This window comes from Bactrocera oleae, chromosome X (genome assembly GCF_042242935.1).
Source record: "Bactrocera oleae isolate idBacOlea1 chromosome X, idBacOlea1, whole genome shotgun sequence".
Lineage (NCBI taxonomy): Eukaryota > Metazoa > Arthropoda > Insecta > Diptera > Tephritidae > Bactrocera > Bactrocera oleae.
Genome location: NC_091541.1, coordinates 26,210,864 through 26,230,495, shown reverse-complemented (window position 1 = coordinate 26,230,495; position 19,632 = coordinate 26,210,864). Strand labels below are relative to the sequence as shown.

Genomic DNA, 19,632 nt, shown 5'->3' with positions numbered 1-19,632 from the left:
ACCCGAACTAAGATCTTCCTTACTTGTTATAATTGAAATAAATACTTTGTGCAGTATAAAGAAAAACTGCTGACTAAACGAACAATAAAAAAACTTACAATGTGTACTTAAATTGATTGCAATTTTTGTATTTAGTATATTTCTTCAGATAAGGATTGTCCTAGTTGAATTTCTTATCAGTAATATTTAATTACTATTAACCAATACAGTTTACGCGTTTGCTGTATAAGTATATAATCCATAACTCAAAAAAAAAGGAAAGGTGAAGAATTTCTACAACACTATCTAAGAGTCTAGTTCAAATTGTTGTGCCTGAAAAAAGCTACTTATTTGACAAATTGAGTTCCGCCAAATATAATAATTTTCTGTAAGTGTAGATGTAAAAAATGTATATACATAGTCAACTGTTTCGTTTTTCCTTATTTCCATTAGTATAATACAGTTTTCGGTTGTTTGAGTATATAGGTCTGTATTATCTGTGCTTATGTTTCGGCATACTAATTTTTTTTTGGAGCTATATAATTATTTTTGAAATGACAGACCAGTAAATGAAACACTTCATACTCAAAATATTTTGGAATTTTAAAATTATATACATATTTTGTTTATATATATTTTTCAGTAACTGATGCAAATATATCCATCATAATAACGGAAAAATTCAGTGTAAATAAATTTATGAAACGAATACTGGCGGTTGATGAATGACAAAAAAGCAAAGGAGCTGGATTATATTTTCTGGATATTTTAATTTTCAATAAAACGACGATTATAAAAAAGTGTGTATCATATTAAATAACACTTAGATGCGATCGAAAACCTGAATTTTATAAGAAAAAATATTTATTCGTTGAATTCGTTGAAGATACACTGAAAACATGCCTCTATTTGGCAAAAAAGATTTAAGCAAAAAAATTAAAAAGGAAAATAAGGAGCTTAGTAAACAGGCATCTATAGAAGAGAAGTACAATCTGCATGGATTACTCGGGACGTAAGTATTATTTAATTTCAATTCTATAAGTTTAAAAGTTATAGGTATACAAATATTTAAGTAATTTCTGTGCTACCTTTTTATGCTAACGCTAACACATTTTAAATTAACGGGTGTCCTATACCTGTAATATGTTTTTAAACACGCAAAAAGGAAAACTGTGCAGGAAATGTACTCGTATACGTAGTAAACTAAAATTCCCAAAACTAAGCGAAGTGTTCGGTGTGCAATATTAAATCTGATTTGCTTAATCGATTAGTTCTCAATATAAGTGATTCCCGATAGGCATACAATAAACTCTATAAGATGGTTATGTGTCCGCGAAATTAAGTAGATTAAGAAATAAAATTTCAAAGCAAAGATCGGATTCCATATTATAAGTCCCAAAGAGTTAGAAAATCTTTTACATAGCGAAGAAGAAAATACGAAAAACTATTAATATGGTTAACAAAAGTAAATCTGAGTCAAACATTAAACGTTAACTTTCAATGCATCCATGTTATTATATCCTTCACAAGGGCATTTTGGGTATAAAAGGGTATAAAAATATCTGTCTTGAATTTGATCGATCTGTTTGTAGGTATATGCTATAGTGGTCCGATCTGAAATATTCGTATCGAATTTCGTGAAGGAACGTTATCAAATAAAAAAGTTCTTCATACATAGATTTGAGTTTGATCGGTTATTGTCGTTGTAGCGGCAGAAAACATTTCAGTAGTAATTTCTAGTAATGGTGCCGAGTTGACAGTCCTTGGACGGATAAAAGACCGGGTCCGTTCCAGTTACTTAGACCCGACTGCCGTGGGAACAGTCAGTTTGTATGGTTTGATCGGTTAGTTTGTATGGCAACTATTCCTATAGGGGTTCAGAAATTGTAGCACTGCCTTGATTTATATTCTACGTCGAATTTCGCAAAGATACTTTGTTAAAGGGAGTGCTCCATACAAGTTTTCTTGATAATATTTGTGTGCTCTAGTTAAGAAAGGTACTAGATGCATGAATTTCAACTAATTTTAGAAGAAATCAGTAAAAAGGTAAAAATTCCACAAATTACCAGCATAGTCAAGACCACAAAAATTACTCTCTTGAAAGAGAAAATAGCGTTTAAAGTTTCGCGTAAAACGAAACTACTTCAGGAATGTTTTCTGCCGCTTTAACAACAACAACGCCGGTTCAGCGAAATATCTATATCTTCGAAAACATTTGAATAGTTAAACTGCAAAAATATAAAAAAATCAAAGTCTCTTTATTTGTAGACTAAAATACGCCCTAAACCCACCATATACGAGGTGGGGTACGATATACCCAAGCGTTAAAAAAATCTTTAAAATTTAACGTTAAGCTATTGTAATTTTATGAATAAAAATCTATTCGAATGTAAAAATATTTTGTTTTTTACTTTAACCAATTCATTATAAGTCATAAAAAACAATTTTGCGGATACGAAGATTACTTGTTTGAGAAACCCTCATTCAAAGAACGATGTAATTATTATGTTTACCAGAAAAAATTACATATATTCCAAGAATTTTTGAATTAAATTCTTAAGTAGTAATACGACTAATGTGATTAAGACTTCTTAAATCTTGTAAGTAAAAACTTCACGTGAAAATAAATATATTAGGTAAAATAATCAAGTCTTCATTCTTGATTTTGGCTTAGCTGATCAATCACTCGGATATTTACTTTATAAATGATCAGCGTGAAATTCCGGTAACACTCCGAAACGTTTTCCGTTGGATGCAAAACATTGGCCGATAACGTTATCAGATTTCGTTATACATGTACCCATTGAAGACACAGTTAGAAGACACTGATAGATATGTGGTGTGATTATTCCGTGTTTACATATGATCAAATGTTAAACCTAGTATTCAAAAATATTTACGTTAGCTTAAGTTTCTGTAATTCTTTTACTTATGATTTCGCAATACTGTTTATCTAAGTTTTTGTATTCTCGTCTCTCTTTTATCATTAATCACGGTTTTGTATTTAAGTTTGTTAATACATATTAGGTACTGTACTTTTAACTCCTAAAAACTATTATGAATATCGCAGGAAATATTTGTACGATCTTCTCCGTTCTGGTGCCAAGCAAATCATTTAAACACAGTAATCTTTGAAACTTTTGGAACTGTATTCATATAAATAGTTTATATTGTAAAGGATTTCTCGATAAATCGTCTACCTTGTAACTCACTCTTGAGTTCGATCACTGGATTGGTAAATAAGAGTCCCAATTTAGTGGCTATACACTTATCTATATTTCAAATTCCAACAACTTAACACTTATTACTCGTTATTCGAGTTTACAACGTATTGCTCTTTACACGTCAACACTCTTATTGGAACTGTGTTTGCTGCACAATCTGGCAGCCCTTATATAGTAGATCTTAAACAAAAGTTCGCCACTCGAATATTCTGGCAACTACGAATTCGCTGTCTTGTTACTTCTGGCAATTTATTATCGATTCGATTTTGTTCTGTAATCCGTGTCCGTCACAATATTATTAAACATTTTGGTGCCTCGTGGTAATCGTTTGTGTTGGGATAACTTCGTGGAGCAATCTGTGAAGCCACTGTTCTCTAATTAGAGAAATATACTCGAGTAGATATTACGATGTGTGGAAGGCTTTGTCAAGTAACGCTCTGATAATATGAAGCAGCTTAAAATAGTTACCCACGAGTCATCACAATCAGTACTGATTATTATGGACACGGTTCATGAATCGTAGCGTGCAATGCGATTAATAAACGCCCTATTACGGAAACACAACATTTACAAGACCTCTTGAAATTCTTAGTCTGCTCATAGCTTGTTTCTTGAACTACCGACCGCATTAAGAGTCTGCCTACTACTACTATTGCCGCGCTCAAAACATATATGTACATATATAAATTAACTCAGCGTACGCAATACATACGTAAATTGTGACATTGACGTTGGTCATAGATGCTATAGAATAACGATTTAATGCGATTAAGATACTCAGGTGTGTTGTAGAATCTCTGATTGTCAGAATCAGAATTGAAACTGATAAAAAAATGCAGTAGGTGTCACGAATTTATTTATTATTGGTTTGATGTTGGAAACAAAAATTGTATCAGTTTTACGTGTCACGGAAACCACTTTTACAGGGTTTATCAGAAACAAAGCAAGAGGATAGTCGCTGACAGATCTGAAATGTACAAGTAAGTTAAAAAAGTTCTTTATATTATTGTTTCAAATTAATTTATCTTTCTATAGTGAAAAACATAAGAATAAAACACAAAATGTCAGAATGATTGAGTTTATGGAAAAAATCTAGATATAATATTTTAAGAGGATTTACAAAACGTAATTAGAGTAATTTAACACCCAAACTCGTCTTTATTTCGGCGATAATGTGATATATTATATATCTGTAAAGTAAGCGTGTATACAAGCATACAAGTAAATACAAGCCAAATTTCACATGCGATTTTGCTGGTGCATCAAGTGAATTACTGTGATCTCTTAATATTTTCCTTTTAATTTTTTCGTTGCTTTTTTCTTAAAAACTTTGTAAACTTAAAAATAATTGCTTACAAATATATTCATTTGGAAGTTTTGTCGCATTAGCAAACGGATGATTCTAATATTGATTTGGTATATTCGAAAAGACGAAAAGCCAATCAGATTCTGTGACACCATTGGACATCAGAATTGGTTTGCAATTCTGACAACTACGCGAATCTTTTTTGGATTCCACAACACCCCTGACTGAGGTGCCGACAACCTCAACGACTCCTGCAAGGTCCCTTACTGCCTAGGTAAAGCCGATAATTCTTTTAGTGCCAGATCGTGCATATTTGAGACGGATCTTCTAACGAATTGTTCGCAGCTGTATCGACTGAAATTTAGTGTGATAGCCCAAGGTGTGTAGGGGCAACGAAGTGGAGGCAGCATTACGTTCACTATGAGATCAACGACCAGCAACTAATATGAGATGCCAGTTGGTTTTGGCTTTAGTTTTTTACAACACCGGTCACAACGTAATTTCTTGTGGTTTTCAACTGAAATCTCACTATACAGCATTCAACGGTTAGGTACTATGCATCAAGATTCTCTTAGTGGTATACTTCTATGTTTTCGACGCTATCGCGCGTCGATAAATGCGTACATGAAAAAGATGTTCAGGCAAGCGAAGCTTGCACCTGAGCAGCGTGACTTTCAAAGAATTATATGGCGAGAGTCTTCTGCAGACGATATCTGTCTGTACCTGTACGGCAGGGCAACAGAAATTACAACGAGCCACCGAGGTTGTACAGATGCGTCTCTCTGGGGCTATTCATTACATGACGATATTTGACGGAAGCGTTCAAAGCTTCCAGGGCTCGATCAAGTGCGTATTCAATGCGGTGAATAGAAATGATTGCACGTTTTCAAACATTGTTCCACGGTCTTTGCGATGCTAGCTCACTCGTCTAAGCAACAGTTATCAATTCAAAGACGATTAAGACAAAATATTCTGTATGTTTTACCACGGTGGCATCACATAAGTTAGTAGTCTGATCTGCGACTCATTCTAGCATGCTATAATTTCGTCAATATTTCGGTTTTCGTTCTAAAATTTGCAGTGTTTTTTTAATATGTAGTACTTTCGCAGAAAAAGTACATTTTTCCAAACCAAGTTACCTGACTACTACCTGAAGACTGTTGCCATCCCAGCCATGGCATTACTTCTAGCCGATACACTTCAAGACGTGCTGTATTTGTTGAAGTTTCCTAACATTTGTCCCTGAAAACCGAAATATAAAAAAAATTATTGTCCATAGTCCAAAAGGTCACGTTATTTTGTTAAATATGGTCGTCAATTGGTAATTGTGTGCCAAGGTTCACACCTTTGATCAATTTTGTAATATCTTAGGCACATGATGTGATGCTACGCAACTCATTGTGTACGGTTGTCGTGGATCGTTTCGGCCATAACTGCCTACTATGCCAGTGTCATGGAGAGATGCAGCAACACAGTTAATTTCGTCTGTACGTATGTCACTAATCAGTACGAACGTCGTAATATTCCTATGTAAAGCCAGAAAAGGCTTAAATAATGAAGTGCTTGACCATAACGATAGTTGTCGTGCCGCCTCTTTGGCGTCAACCGAATCTTAAATGTGTTATTGAAACTGACCGTAAAATCGTAGCTTGCCTCAAGTTCCATCTGATTACACCACTCTACAGCGATACTGATGAGAAATTTGCATTCATAGAATGTCATTTCCGGACCAGGTCGCTTTTTCTTTCTCTAAACAGTGATCGATATTTATCACTGCAAAAAAACAACTATGCAACAAAAACCAACGTAAAACAACAGTGAAAGAGTGTGGTTGTTTTTATACTCTCGCAACCTGTTGCTACAGAGTATAATAGTTTTGTTCACCTAACGGTTGTTTGTATCACCTAAAACTAATCGAGTTAGATATAGGGTTATATATATAAGTGATCAAGATGAAGAGACGAGTTGAAATCCGGGTGACTGTCTGTCCGTCCGTCCCTCCGTGCTAGCTCTAACTTGAGTAAAAATTGAGATATCTTTATGATACTTGGTAGACATGTTTCTGGTACCGTGAGACGGTTGGTATTGCAGATGGGCCACTGCCACGCCCACAAAACGCCATTAATCAAAAACAAATAAATTGCCATAACTAAGCTCCGCAATAAGATACAAGACTGTTATTTGGTACACAGGATCACACTAGGGAGGGGCATCTGCAGTTAAAATTTTTTTTTTAAGTGGGCGTGGTCCAGCCCCTAATAGGTTTAATGTACATATCTCCTAAACCACTAATGCTATAATAACAAAATTCACTGAAAGCAAATGTTTTTAGAATCTCTACTTACAGTGAAAATAGTTGAAATCGGGTGGTATGAGATGACTTTATAGGAATCGCGTTCAATATTAGTCAGTGGGCGTGGCACCGCCCACTTTTAGGTGAAAACCCATATCTTGGGATTGGCTTAACCAATTTCAACCAAATTCGGTACATGACATTCTTTTCATATTTCTATGCTATAGTGTGAAAATAGCGAAATCGGATTATAACCAAGCCTACTTCCCATATAACACCATTTTAAATTCCATCTGATTCTTTCACTTTCCACTATGCAAATCAGGCAACAATGACTGTATCGGGATAAAACTTTGCGTGAATAATGCGATTAAAGTATGCCACCTTGAGGCCAAAAATTGTCTAAATCGAACCAAAACTGTTCAAGCCCCTAAGTACTGAATATGTGGACCACAGTGCCTATAGTTGACCTTCTACCGAAAATATCGGTCAACCCACAAAGAAATCCCAAACGAGTATACAATTTGACTTTGCGAGAGTATAAAATGTTCGGTTAGATCCGAACTTAGTCCTTCCTTAATTGTTTAATTATACAAACATATACTCGCCAGAAAAAGTCTGCGTACACGCTAATATCTTATTTTCTTTTGTTAAAAAATAATTTTTATATAAAAGAAATTAAGAGCATTATCATATTAAGTGATTTGTTACTAGTCTATTGCATAATCCCATAGCATTGTAATCAATAAAAATCTGACACCATAGCTTTATAGATAAATCGGAATTACCTACGTAATAACCAAATGTAAATGTGTCAGAAAGTTATAGTTTTTTAGAAGTGTTTTCGTACAAGTAGCAATTTTAAAAGATTTTTGTTCCATTTGCAAAAAAGGGTTTTATGGTAAAGTCGCCCACAAAAACTCAGTCATATCGTTAGTCAATAGGTAAGTGCATAAGGTTGCCGTCAAAGAGCACTTAAATAAGCCCCGGTAGCAGAAAGTTATTGTTTTCGATGAGAGCAGGTTTTGCGTCTTTGGAATCGAGGGGCGAAAGATTTTGCAGCGAAAAACGGGTACTGCACTCTATAAGGAAATCTTGATGCATACTTTGAAGAGCGGTGGGGAAGAAGCAATGATATGGGGGTGTATAGCTAGTAACTGTGTGGGATAAAAGGAATTTATAGAGTCTACAATGGTTAATTATGCATACCTTAATATCGTTAAAAAAACTTTTAGAATTTGGTCTTGAAAGTGTTTCCTATTTTCTACAGGATAGCGAACCGAAGCATACAGCAGACCTTGTTAAGCTTAAGCTCTACCAACGCACAATTACCTCAAAGGATATGCTCAATGATGTGCTGCACGAGGAATGGGCTAACATCCCTTCGACAGAAACCTCTTAGCTTGTATATTCCATGCCAAAACCATTAGCGGAAGTTTTAACACGTTGGGGATATCCAACTTCCAAATGAATTGTTTTTTATAAAAAGTATTTTTTCCAACAACTCATTTTTGTTGGTACCTTGTACGCAGACTTTTTCTGCCAGTGTACGCCTGCGTGTATTGAAAATTATAGGCAAAACATACAGTCAAAGACAAAAGTTTAAATACATCATTAAAATTTCATTTTTTATTGAAAAAAACTATTTTAACAAAAATGTAAGTAGGAAGTTTATTTATAGTAAATTATTTACTTACATTGAAATTTAAAAAAAAACTTTCAATGTAGCTTAGATAACAGTAAATTCATCAAAAACATAAAATTACACGGGACAAAAGTTAAAATACGTTACATAGAGTTTCATATCGTAACTAAATTAAACTAAAATATAGGTCATAAAATATATTTAGTATTTTGTTGGTCCACCTCGTGCTTCAATTACTGCTTTTAGACGGCGTTGCATAGATTTTCTGTTTCCGATGGCGCCATTTTCGACCATGCCTATTTCAGAGCTTCTTTCGTTCGTGCCAATAGCTCCCAAACATGCTCAATCGGGTTCAAGTCTGGTGATTGTGGCGGACTATAGAGTTGAGGAGGAGCATAATACAACAGCCATTTCTTCACCAAACCCGCGGTATTCTTAGGATCATTGTCTTGTTGGAATATCCAAGAACTTCCGAGGCCTAAGCAATCCACCAAAGACTGCATATGTTGTTCAAAAATATTTTTATAAACATATTTGTTCATTATACCATCGATAAACGTTAGATGTCCTACGCCAGCTGCTCCCATCGCTCCCCAAACCATTACGCTACGCCCACCATGCTTAACGGTTGGTATTACATTTTGGGTTTGATATGCTGTTCCTGTTTTACGCCAAATTTTTCTACGACCATAGCTTCCGAAGGGGTTGAACTTAGATTCGTCAGTAAACAGGACTCTTCTCCAAAAAAATTCATCCATATCCTTGTATTTGTTTGCAAATTCAAGACGAAGTTGCTTATTTTTCTCAGATATGAGAGATTTTTTTCGTGGAACTCTGCTTTGATAACTATTTTCCCGTAAAGCTCTTGCTATAGTTTTTGGGTGAACAGTTTTACCAGATGCTGCAGCGATGTTATCGGCTATCTTTGGATCACTTATTTTGGGAATTTTTGTCACTTCTTTGGTCTATTTTCCACGGACTTGTGCGTTTTATATTTTACACATTTGCACAAGGTAGATCAAGGATTTTCCCTATATTTCGGTAAGATTTTCCATCTTGAAAATGTTTATTTATTAAATTTTTAACGCCACTCTCTATTTGTTTTCTTTTAAAGATGTGAAAAAATCATTAAAAGACACTGTTGCCCTTACAACAGTAGTGTGAGACTTTAACCCACTGAAAAAAACATCTCAAGAACATATCTCATAGCTTTTTTATGATTCCCCTGCGGAACTACCGTTAAGTATTAAATCGCAGGGGTCGCTAAGCCTATTGGCTACAACGTCTTAGGGATTTAAAAGCTGATTTTGGCTGTTTGCCGTACTATATCGCAGTCGCTCTAATCTTCGCTGCTCTTCAAGAACCTTTGTGGCCCGACATCTTACATAATCCCACACCTGCTTTGACCGTTGCATGTGTAGAACCAGATTTTCTGGCATCAGTTTCTCAAAAACTTGGGTTTCCAAATTCTTTCTATCAATCGCATATTGCGGACAAAGGAAAAATACGTGTTCTGCATTCTCTTTCTCACTGCCACAATATGAGCACATTTTTGCCTCATCGTGACCATATTTATAAAGGTATTCCCTAAAACAACCATGCCCACTTAGGAGCTGCGTCAAATAAAAGTCAACATTGCCATGTTTTCTATTACACCAGGTTTTAACGTCTTTGATCAACCTGTGTGTCCATCGTCCTTTGGGCGCTGTATCCCAACGTGCTTGCCATTCATTTACACTCTGCTGTCTTTCTTCTTCGCGCTCTTTAGCTGTTAGAGGCCTGCCTAGATTTTTACTTTTATCGTAAACTCTCTTATACTCCAGAGCCATTATGTCAGGTGGCATTATACCAGATATCACTCCAGCGGCTTCGTGCGACACTGTGCGGAAAGCGCTGGCAACCCTAAGTGCACTTAACCTGAACAAGGATCTAACTGGTTCGGCGTATGATTTTTGCTTTAGAGCGTTGGCCCACACAGGCGCTGCATACATTACTATTGATTGGGTTAATTTTGTCACTTCTGTTCTGACTAGATCCGCCTATGTAAGCCATTATTCGACTTAAGGCCGTGTTTCCTCGTGCAGCTTTTTCGCAAGCTTTCTCGACATTTGTTTTATAGTTTATTCTCGCGTCAATTATTACGCCTAAATATTTGAGAAATGGCTGTGACGTGATGCTATGTCCGTCAATATTTAGGGTGATGGCTTCAATTTTCTTCCTGCTTGAAATTAATAAGGCTTCTGTTTTTTGCCCTGCCAGTTGCAACTTCGCTGTTGTTAGCCATACTTTAATTTTTAGTGCAACAGTACTGCATATGCGCTCAATTTGGTGCAGTTCTTTTGCCACGATTGTCACCGCAATATCGTCAGCATACTCAATTATTATCACTTCTTTCGGCATTGGAAGGCGAAGGATTCCGTCATATAATATGTTCTATAGAAGTGGACCCAGTACCGATTATTGTGGTACTCCACCAGTCACTTTGTACCGCTTGACACCGTCATCTGTGTCATATAGCAACACTCTATTGTATAAATAACTATTAATAGTTCGCCGGAGATACAATGGCGTTTTAAGGGTCTCTAAAGCTTGAGTTATGTGGGCCCAACACGCAGAGTTGAACGCATTTTTAACATCCAAGGTAACGACTGCACAGTATTCCTTGAAGCCATACAACCACCTAGTGCCCTCAACAGCTTTGCCTGCTATTTCGGTCAGTTTTTTTATCGCGTCAATTGTCGAGCGTCTTCTGCGAAAACCGTATTGATAGTCATATAGGCCCTCTACTTTTTCAAGGTGTTTTTCTATCCGATCACATATGATCCGTTCAAAGATCTTACCACTGGTATCAATCATACAAAGTGGCCTGTACGAACACGTAGCTTGTTAGGTTTTGATAGCAGAACCAAACGTTGTAGTTTCCAAATATTCGGAAAAACTCCATCCCGCAGACATTTATTGAAAAGTTCTGTGAAGTATTTAGTTTTGACCTGTATAGCAGTTTTCAATGCTCCTTTTTCCTTGTGATAGCAGCATCGCAAGCTCTGCTGAGATGACAATTAGTAATTTTGCCTGTTTATTCGCGTCATTTGAAGGTAAATACGTCTTCGTCCATGGTTTCGAGTTTCCATCCTTTACGTTGTGCTTTTTTCGTCCGCACGCTTCTCCCTTGGCGTTCGTCATTATTGCCAACTTCTATCATTATGGCTTGGTAGTCGCTATGTGTGTACATTTCACACATCTGCCACTTCGTGTTGCCTGATAGAGATCTACTGACAAACGCTACGTCAATTATTCAGCCATATCCATTCTTTTCAAAAGTGTTCTTGGATCCCGTGTTTAGCAGTACCACGTCAAGTAGTGAGAATGCCTTAAGCAAGGCATTTCCACGTTGATTTGTCTTTCGACTTCCCCACTCCAGAGCCCAAGCGTTGAAGTCCCCTGCTATTAGATTTGGTGTTGTTGTTTGAACATCCCTGACTAGGTCGTCAAGAAACTTTTCAAAATCTGCTAGCGATACGCTTGGTGGCACGTAACAACTATAGATATTTATACCACATACTTTTACTCTTACGTAAAACGATTTACCAAGCAGTGCACCGCTTTGTCGCCGCAGGCCCATATTGCCACTTTTCCTGTGTATTGTTCGTAGATTATAACGACGTCAATTTTCTTTTCATACACCGTTTGTTTCAGCAATTCTTGTGCTACTTCACAATGGTTTAGGTTAATTTGCAGGCATTTCATTTTCCAATCTTACATGCTGCTATGTAAACTGGGCATCTTTTACTACCAATTTGGTGGTTTGTATTTGTCCTTCCAGCGTTTTTGCAGGATATACAGAAAGGTTCCTTACTACAGCTTTTAGCAAAGTGCCCCTTTTCTCCGCACTTAATACAGCATCCGCTCCTGTCTTCTGGGTTAGTGCATCTTTTGGCTACGTGAGCATATTCCAGACATCTGAAACATTTTTTAAGGTTTGACCTTTCCCGGATTCTGCACACAACCCACCCAACTTTCATCTTTCCCGCATCTAATAGTTGCGATGCTTCTCGCACCGGAAGACTTAAAGTTGCGGTTTGTGTTCCTGCCTACGCTTTCCTTATGCTCTTGATGGAATTTTCACCGAGTTTGAGTTGCTTGAACTGCGAACTAATAGCTTGGACTATATCGTCTTTTGTGGTGACATCATCTAAGTGCCGGATTTCTAATAATTTAGTGTGCGTTAGCACTTTAATTTCCGCCTTATTGTGTGTGTGTGTGGATGTTTTTTTTTTGTTTTTTTTTTTTTTTAAGTAGGGGGAAGCATCGAAAGCCGAAGTGTGGAACTTTAATCCGCTAAACCTAACCTACTCCCACCGCATATCCCTCCCACGGAACCACCTGATTAAGTATTACTTCGTGGGGGTGATAAGACCTTTAAGTCTCCTCTATTGTACGGACTGACGAACGCCTAATCTTTTCTATATGTCTCAGTTTTGTCATGATTGAGGCTGCCGCTTCGCTGACAGCGTTCCAGTTCTCAGTGGACTGACACGTGTCGTCAAATTTTCCACCGTAAAACTACCACCAAGTATAGTTTTTAGTTTTTTTCTTATGCTTACAAAGCGAGGGCAGTAAAATAATACATGTTCAGAGTCCTCTAAGCGCTCTGTACACGTCGGACAGTTCGGACTAGTGTCGCGATGGAATCTGTACAGGTAGCTTCTAAAGCACCCATGACCACTTAGTATTTGGGTAAGGTGGAAATCCAGGTCCCCATGTCGTCTGTCTATCCACGGACGGATGTCCGGTATGAGTCTGTGTGTCCACCGTCCTTTGGGTGAGGTTTGCCACCGTTTCTGCCACATTGTCATGCTTTTGTTTCTCTCTTCTTTTTTGGATTCTTTAGTTGTCTCTGCTGACAACTTGTATAGTCGCGCGAATTCTTCACCCTGGATGTCAATGGGCATCATACTGGCTATTAGTTCAGCAGCCTCGCTGGATATTGTTCGGAAAGCACTGATTATTCTTAGTGCCGACAGCCGGTGCACTGTGTTTAATTGTTTGGCATATGCTTTAATGTTAAGCGCCTGGATCCATATTGGGACCGCATATAAGATAACCGATCTTATTACCTTTGCGAGTAAAATTCGCCGGCTGGAACGCACGCAGCCCTTATTTGCCATCATTCTTGATAAGGCGTTGAGGATTTTATATGCTTTACCCGAGGTGTATTCTAGGTGCTCCTTAAATTTAAGCCTTGAGTCTATTATTACTCCCAGGTACTTTAGTTGTGGCTGTGATTATATCTCACACTCCCCTATGGTGAGAGATATCCTTTCCTCCACTTTCCTCGTACTTATTAGAAGAACTTCTGTCTTGTGCTCAGCCAGTACTAGGCTCCTTGAGGAGAACCATTGCCGCAGACTGTTTACACATTCATTGCATTTGCTCCGGAGGTCATCTAGGTGTTTAGCCACTTCTACCACAATAAGGTCATCCGCGTATGCGATTAATTTCACGGCTTCTGGTTGCATTATACTTAGCACCCCATCATACATCACGTTCCATAGAATGGGTCCTAAAACCGAGCCATGCGGTACTCCACTCGAAATAGAGTAGCTCTTGGTGCATTCATCGGTGTCGAATATTAGTCGTCTGTTTTCAAAATAACTTATAATAATGTTTATCAGATATTGAGGAGCGTGTATTTCATATAGAGAATCGATTATGTTTGCCCATTTTGCCGAGTTGAAGGCATTCTTCACATCCAGGGTGATCAGCGCGCAATATTTTTTAGTCCCGCCTCTCCACTTTTTTCCACTTACTGCGCATTTCGCAGTGTCAACGACATTGTTTAGTGCGTCAATAGTGGACCTCTTTTTCATAAAGCCGTATTGTCTTTCTGATAATCCGCCGGCTCTCTGGATTGCTAACTCCAAGCGGTTTCTTACTATGCTTTCGTACACTTTGCCAATCGTGTCAAGCATCTTCAGAGGTCGATATGATGAGGCTTCCTCCGGAGGCTGATTTGGTTTGGGAAGTAGAACCAATCGCTGTTTTTTTGCGAATATATGTGGTTTTAAATTCATGGCTTCTTTTAAGGCCCTGTTTGGTATACCATCTATACCAGGCGCTTTGCTGCTTTTAATTTTTCCCGCTATGGCCAATATCTCATCCTCACTAATTAGTAGCGGTGGCTCTATTACTTTTGTTCGTGGTGTAGCATAGGAAATCAGATGGTGTTTTGGGAATAATGTTTCTACAATATTCTTCATAAAAGATGCGCTTTTGGCTTGCTGTGTCTTGTTTTTGAACTTTGACATGCAGATTTTGTACGCCGTACCCCAAGGGTCTACATTTGCTTCCTCACAGAGCTTTTCAAAATGGTTCCTTTTGCTGCGGGCAATGGCTGACTTTAGAAGCTTCTTTTGTGTTTTAACAATTTCTCTGAGGCTGTTTGCATTTTCTCGACATTGATTACGTTGCAGACGACGTGTAGCTGCATTACAGAGCTTTCTGAGCGTAGCTATTTCTTCATTCCACCAATAGGCTGGCTTTCGTTTATTGTGGTGTACTATTCTACGCATAGTTGCATCGCATGCTGTGACCAGTTCTTTCCGCACTGCGGATACCAAGTGGGTGGCTTCCTCACCTTGTGCAATTGCTGAGCTCCAAACTATCCCAAAAAGGTCGGCATCAAACTCCGCTATTGATTTTGGTAAGATTCGTCTGACCTAGGAATTCTAGTAACAGACGTCCACGATGGCTTGTGCGTCTGCTACCCCAGGCAGTTGACCACGCATTAAAGTCGCCCGCGATTATGACTGGCGATTTCCCTCTGGTTTCTAGAGCAAGCTCCAGGAGGAAGTTTTCAAATTCTATTATTGAGGAGCTGGGAGGAGCATAGCAGCTAACAAAATATATGCCACGTATATTTGCCCATGTGAAACAATTATTGTCTTTGGAGCAGGATATAAAAGGCTGGCCTTTACATGACCATATTGCAGCCTTACCAGATATGTCTGTGATCCAGGTGCTTTCCGAACGCTGGGAGTATTGCTCGCTTAGTAAGGCGACATCAATGTTTTCCTCAAATAATGTCTGTGTAAGCAGATCTTGTGCTGCAGCACAGTGGTTTAAATTAAGCTGTAGTATCCTCATTTTCCTACCGACTTTACCATCTCCAAATACTTGGGGCAAGTCGTACTCAATACTGAGTGTGCACCTTTGCAAAACATGCAGCTTGGGTCGTTGGTGCATGTCTTTGCTACATGTCCGCCGGCGCCACAACGTGTGCATAGGGACGACCTGTCTACGGGGTTGCAGCATTTGCGCGCCATGTGCCCCACGTGGAAACACCTAAAGCCACGGAAAATAGGGGAATATTCCCGGAGGCGGCAGATAGACCACCCGATCTTAACTTAGCCTACCTTAAGCGCAGCCTTGGCATCCTGAGCGCGCAGGCATATGAGAACTATTTGGGTACCGCTTCGGGTCTTTCGCATACTTTTAATGTTTATTTTCCCTAGATTCTGTATCCCGCACTCCTTTTGCAGCGCCTCACAAATTTCTTCCGGAGTTGTTATTTCGTCCAAATCCTTGAACATAATTGAAACGTTGGGGGTTTTGGGCTGTATCACTGCCATTTCACCGATCACTCCCTCTAAAGCGCTTTGAAACGATTCAGCTCTCTTTTCCGCTTGATTTTTAAGTTCCTAAAGCAGGTCTCCCTTCAATGTTTTTCTTATGTAGGTGACGCTTGTTCCCAGTTCCTCTAGTCCGCTGTCACCTTTTATTTTCCGGAGGATGTCGGCGTACGATGCACCATCCTTTTTGGTGAGTATGATGGCGTCTGGCCTTGATCTTATTTTCTTTTCGATCGGCCTTCTTTTCTTGACAACGTCTACCCATGTTTCGCGTATGCCGGGTTTAACCGTGGTATCGCCTTGTATTATTTTAGCTGCCTCGTTGTTAGTAGGTTGCGCTGTTTTATTTATATTTTTTGGCTTTTTTGTTGGTGGTAAAAAGCCTAAAGTCTCACGCTGCCTTTTTGGAGTATTCACATATTTACCCATGGGGGATACTTGGGATGCCTTTCCTACCATAGTCCTTTTGGGTAGGTTTTCTCTTATTTCCGCCTTGGCATGTAGCATCACTATGTTGGTAACTAAGTCGCGCATTGCTTGGTTTATATGCCTTTGTCCAGACATCATACTCTCAAGCTCTTTAATCTTACTACCCAACTGGTTAAAGTTCTGGGTAGTTTCACTATTTTGTGGTTCTCCAGCAGGTTTGGCACATCTTATTGCCTGGTTAGCATTTTCATACATTATTGCTGATCCAGCAACGGTGGATAACTCATTTTTTCCAATAGGAGGCGTTCTCATAACTTTCGAGTTCCTTCTAAATGGATTCTCTGGGGTGCACCCACTACTGTTCTCAGAGGCCATACCTCAATGAGAAAATAGTTGGAAACACCTGACAGTAAGTGTGTTCAGTCACTGCCCCTAAAACCTTGCTAATATTTTCGGTAGTTGGCAATGCCAAAACCAAAAGGGAATATAAAAAGGAGAAACAAAAAAGGACAACAGCTGATTGACCAAAACAAAACGGCAGAGCAAATTAAGCACGCGTTTTTTTTGGATTGCTGTGTCAGGGGAAAAATAATTTGCTTTTCAGCAAAAACCCGCAACCACTTCACTTGAATTCACTACCTATATGTGTGTGTGGATGTGTGTGTGTGTGTGTGGATGTGTGTAAACCTCTTATAACTTTTAAACGGCTCAACCGATTTGAATAAACGGCATTCCAAAGGGTTTCATTGCACTTGCATTTCGTGTAAGTTTGGACCCAATCGGACCAGTAGATTTCGAGAAATCTCAAAAATAAAAATTTTGAAAAATCGTTTTTTTTCTGAATTTCTTCCAAACTTGACCGTATTGTCTTTCTGATAATCCGCCGGCTCTCTGGATTGCTAACTCCAAGCGGTTTCTTACTATGCTTTCGTACACTTTGCCAATCGTGTCAAGCATCTTCAGAGGTCGATATGATGAGGCTTCCTCCGGAGGCTGATTTGGTTTGGGAAGTAGAACCAATCGCTGTACTTTCCATGGGTCGGGGAATATACCTTGCTTTAAGCACGCATTGTACAGTTTTGCGAATATATGTGGTTTTAAATTCATGGCTTCTTTTAAGGCCCTGTTTGGTATACCATCTATACCAGGCGCTTTGCTGCTTTTAATTTTTCCCGCTATGGCCAATATCTCATCCTCACTAATTAGTAGCGGTGGCTCTATTACTTTTGTTCGTGGTGTAGCATAGGAAATCAGATGGTGTTTTGGGAATAATGTTTCTACAATATTCTTCATAAAAGATGCGCTTTTGGCTTGCTGTGTCTTGTTTTTGAACTTTGACATGCAGATTTTGTACGCCGTACCCCAAGGGTCTACATTTGCTTCCTCACAGAGCTTTTCAAAATGGTTCCTTTTGCTGCGGGCAATGGCTGACTTTAGAAGCTTCTTTTGTGTTTTAACAATTTCTCTGAGGCTGTTTGCATTTTCTCGACATTGATTACGTTGCAGACGACGTGTAGCTGCATTACAGAGCTTTCTGAGCGTAGCTATTTCTTCATTCCACCAATAGGCTGGCTTTCGTTTATTGTGGTGTACTATTCTACGCATAGTTGCATCGCATGCTGTGACCAGTTCTTTCCGCACTGCGGATACCAAGTGGGTGGCTTCCTCACCTTGTGCAATTGCTGAGCTCCAAACTATCCCAAAAAGGTCGGCATCAAACTCCGCTATTGATTTTGGTAAGATTCGTCTGACCTAGGAATTCTAGTAACAGACGTCCACGATGGCTTGTGCGTCTGCTACCCCAGGCAGTTGACCACGCATTAAAGTCGCCCGCGATTATGACTGGCGATTTCCCTCTGGTTTCTAGAGCAAGCTCCAGGAGGAAGTTTTCAAATTCTATTATTGAGGAGCTGGGAGGAGCATAGCAGCTAACAAAATATATGCCACGTATATTTGCCCATGTGAAACAATTATTGTCTTTGGAGCAGGATATAAAAGGCTGGCCTTTACATGACCATATTGCAGCCTTACCAGATATGTCTGTGATCCAGGTGCTTTCCGAACGCTGGGAGTATTGCTCGCTTAGTAAGGCGACATCAATGTTTTCCTCAAATAATGTCTGTGTAAGCAGATCTTGTGCTGCAGCACAGTGGTTTAAATTAAGCTGTAGTATCCTCATTTTCCTACCGACTTTACCATCTCCAAATACTTGGGGCAAGTCGTACTCAATACTGAGTGTGCACCTTTGCAAAACATGCAGCTTGGGTCGTTGGTGCATGTCTTTGCTACATGTCCGCCGGCGCCACAACGTGTGCATAGGGACGACCTGTCTACGGGGTTGCAGCATTTGCGCGCCATGTGCCCCACGTGGAAACACCTAAAGCCACGGAAAATAGGGGAATATTCCCGGAGGCGGCAGATAGACCACCCGATCTTAACTTAGCCTACCTTAAGCGCAGCCTTGGCATCCTGAGCGCGCAGGCATATGAGAACTATTTGGGTACCGCTTCGGGTCTTTCGCATACTTTTAATGTTTATTTTCCCTAGATTCTGTATCCCGCACTCCTTTTGCAGCGCCTCACAAATTTCTTCCGGAGTTGTTATTTCGTCCAAATCCTTGAACATAATTGAAACGTTGGGGGTTTTGGGCTGTATCACTGCCATTTCACCGATCACTCCCTCTAAAGCGCTTTGAAACGATTCAGCTCTCTTTTCCGCTTGATTTTTAAGTTCCTAAAGCAGGTCTCCCTTCAATGTTTTTCTTATGTAGGTGACGCTTGTTCCCAGTTCCTCTAGTCCGCTGTCACCTTTTATTTTCCGGAGGATGTCGGCGTACGATGCACCATCCTTTTTGGTGAGTATGATGGCGTCTGGCCTTGATCTTATTTTCTTTTCGATCGGCCTTCTTTTCTTGACAACGTCTACCCATGTTTCGCGTATGCCGGGTTTAACCGTGGTATCGCCTTGTATTATTTTAGCTGCCTCGTTGTTAGTAGGTTGCGCTGTTTTATTTATATTTTTTGGCTTTTTTGATGGTGGTAAAAAGCCTAAAGTCTCACGCTGCCTTTTTGGAGTATTCACATATTTACCCATGGGGGATACTTGGGATGCCTTTCCTACCATAG

At 39.1% G+C, this 19,632-nt stretch overlaps 1 protein-coding gene across 6 annotated transcripts in view; it reads left to right on the top strand.

The window, feature by feature from the left end:
- The window catches only part of CaMKI (Calcium/calmodulin-dependent protein kinase I), a 407,212-nt gene that overhangs the window by 37,057 nt on the left and 350,523 nt on the right, over positions 1 to 19,632 (top strand). For 3 of the 6 annotated variants that reach the window (XM_070112309.1, XM_070112308.1, XM_070112305.1), the window contains exon 2: positions 623 to 991. In XM_070112309.1, the coding sequence (XP_069968410.1) occupies positions 879 to 991 (113 nt within the window). In that variant the 5' untranslated portion in view covers positions 623 to 878. Of the gene's footprint in view, positions 1 to 209; positions 368 to 443; positions 466 to 622; positions 992 to 3,825; positions 4,184 to 19,632 lie in introns of those variants that run through there. The other 3 variants (XM_070112306.1, XM_070112307.1, XM_070112310.1) reach the window with 3 other exon arrangements.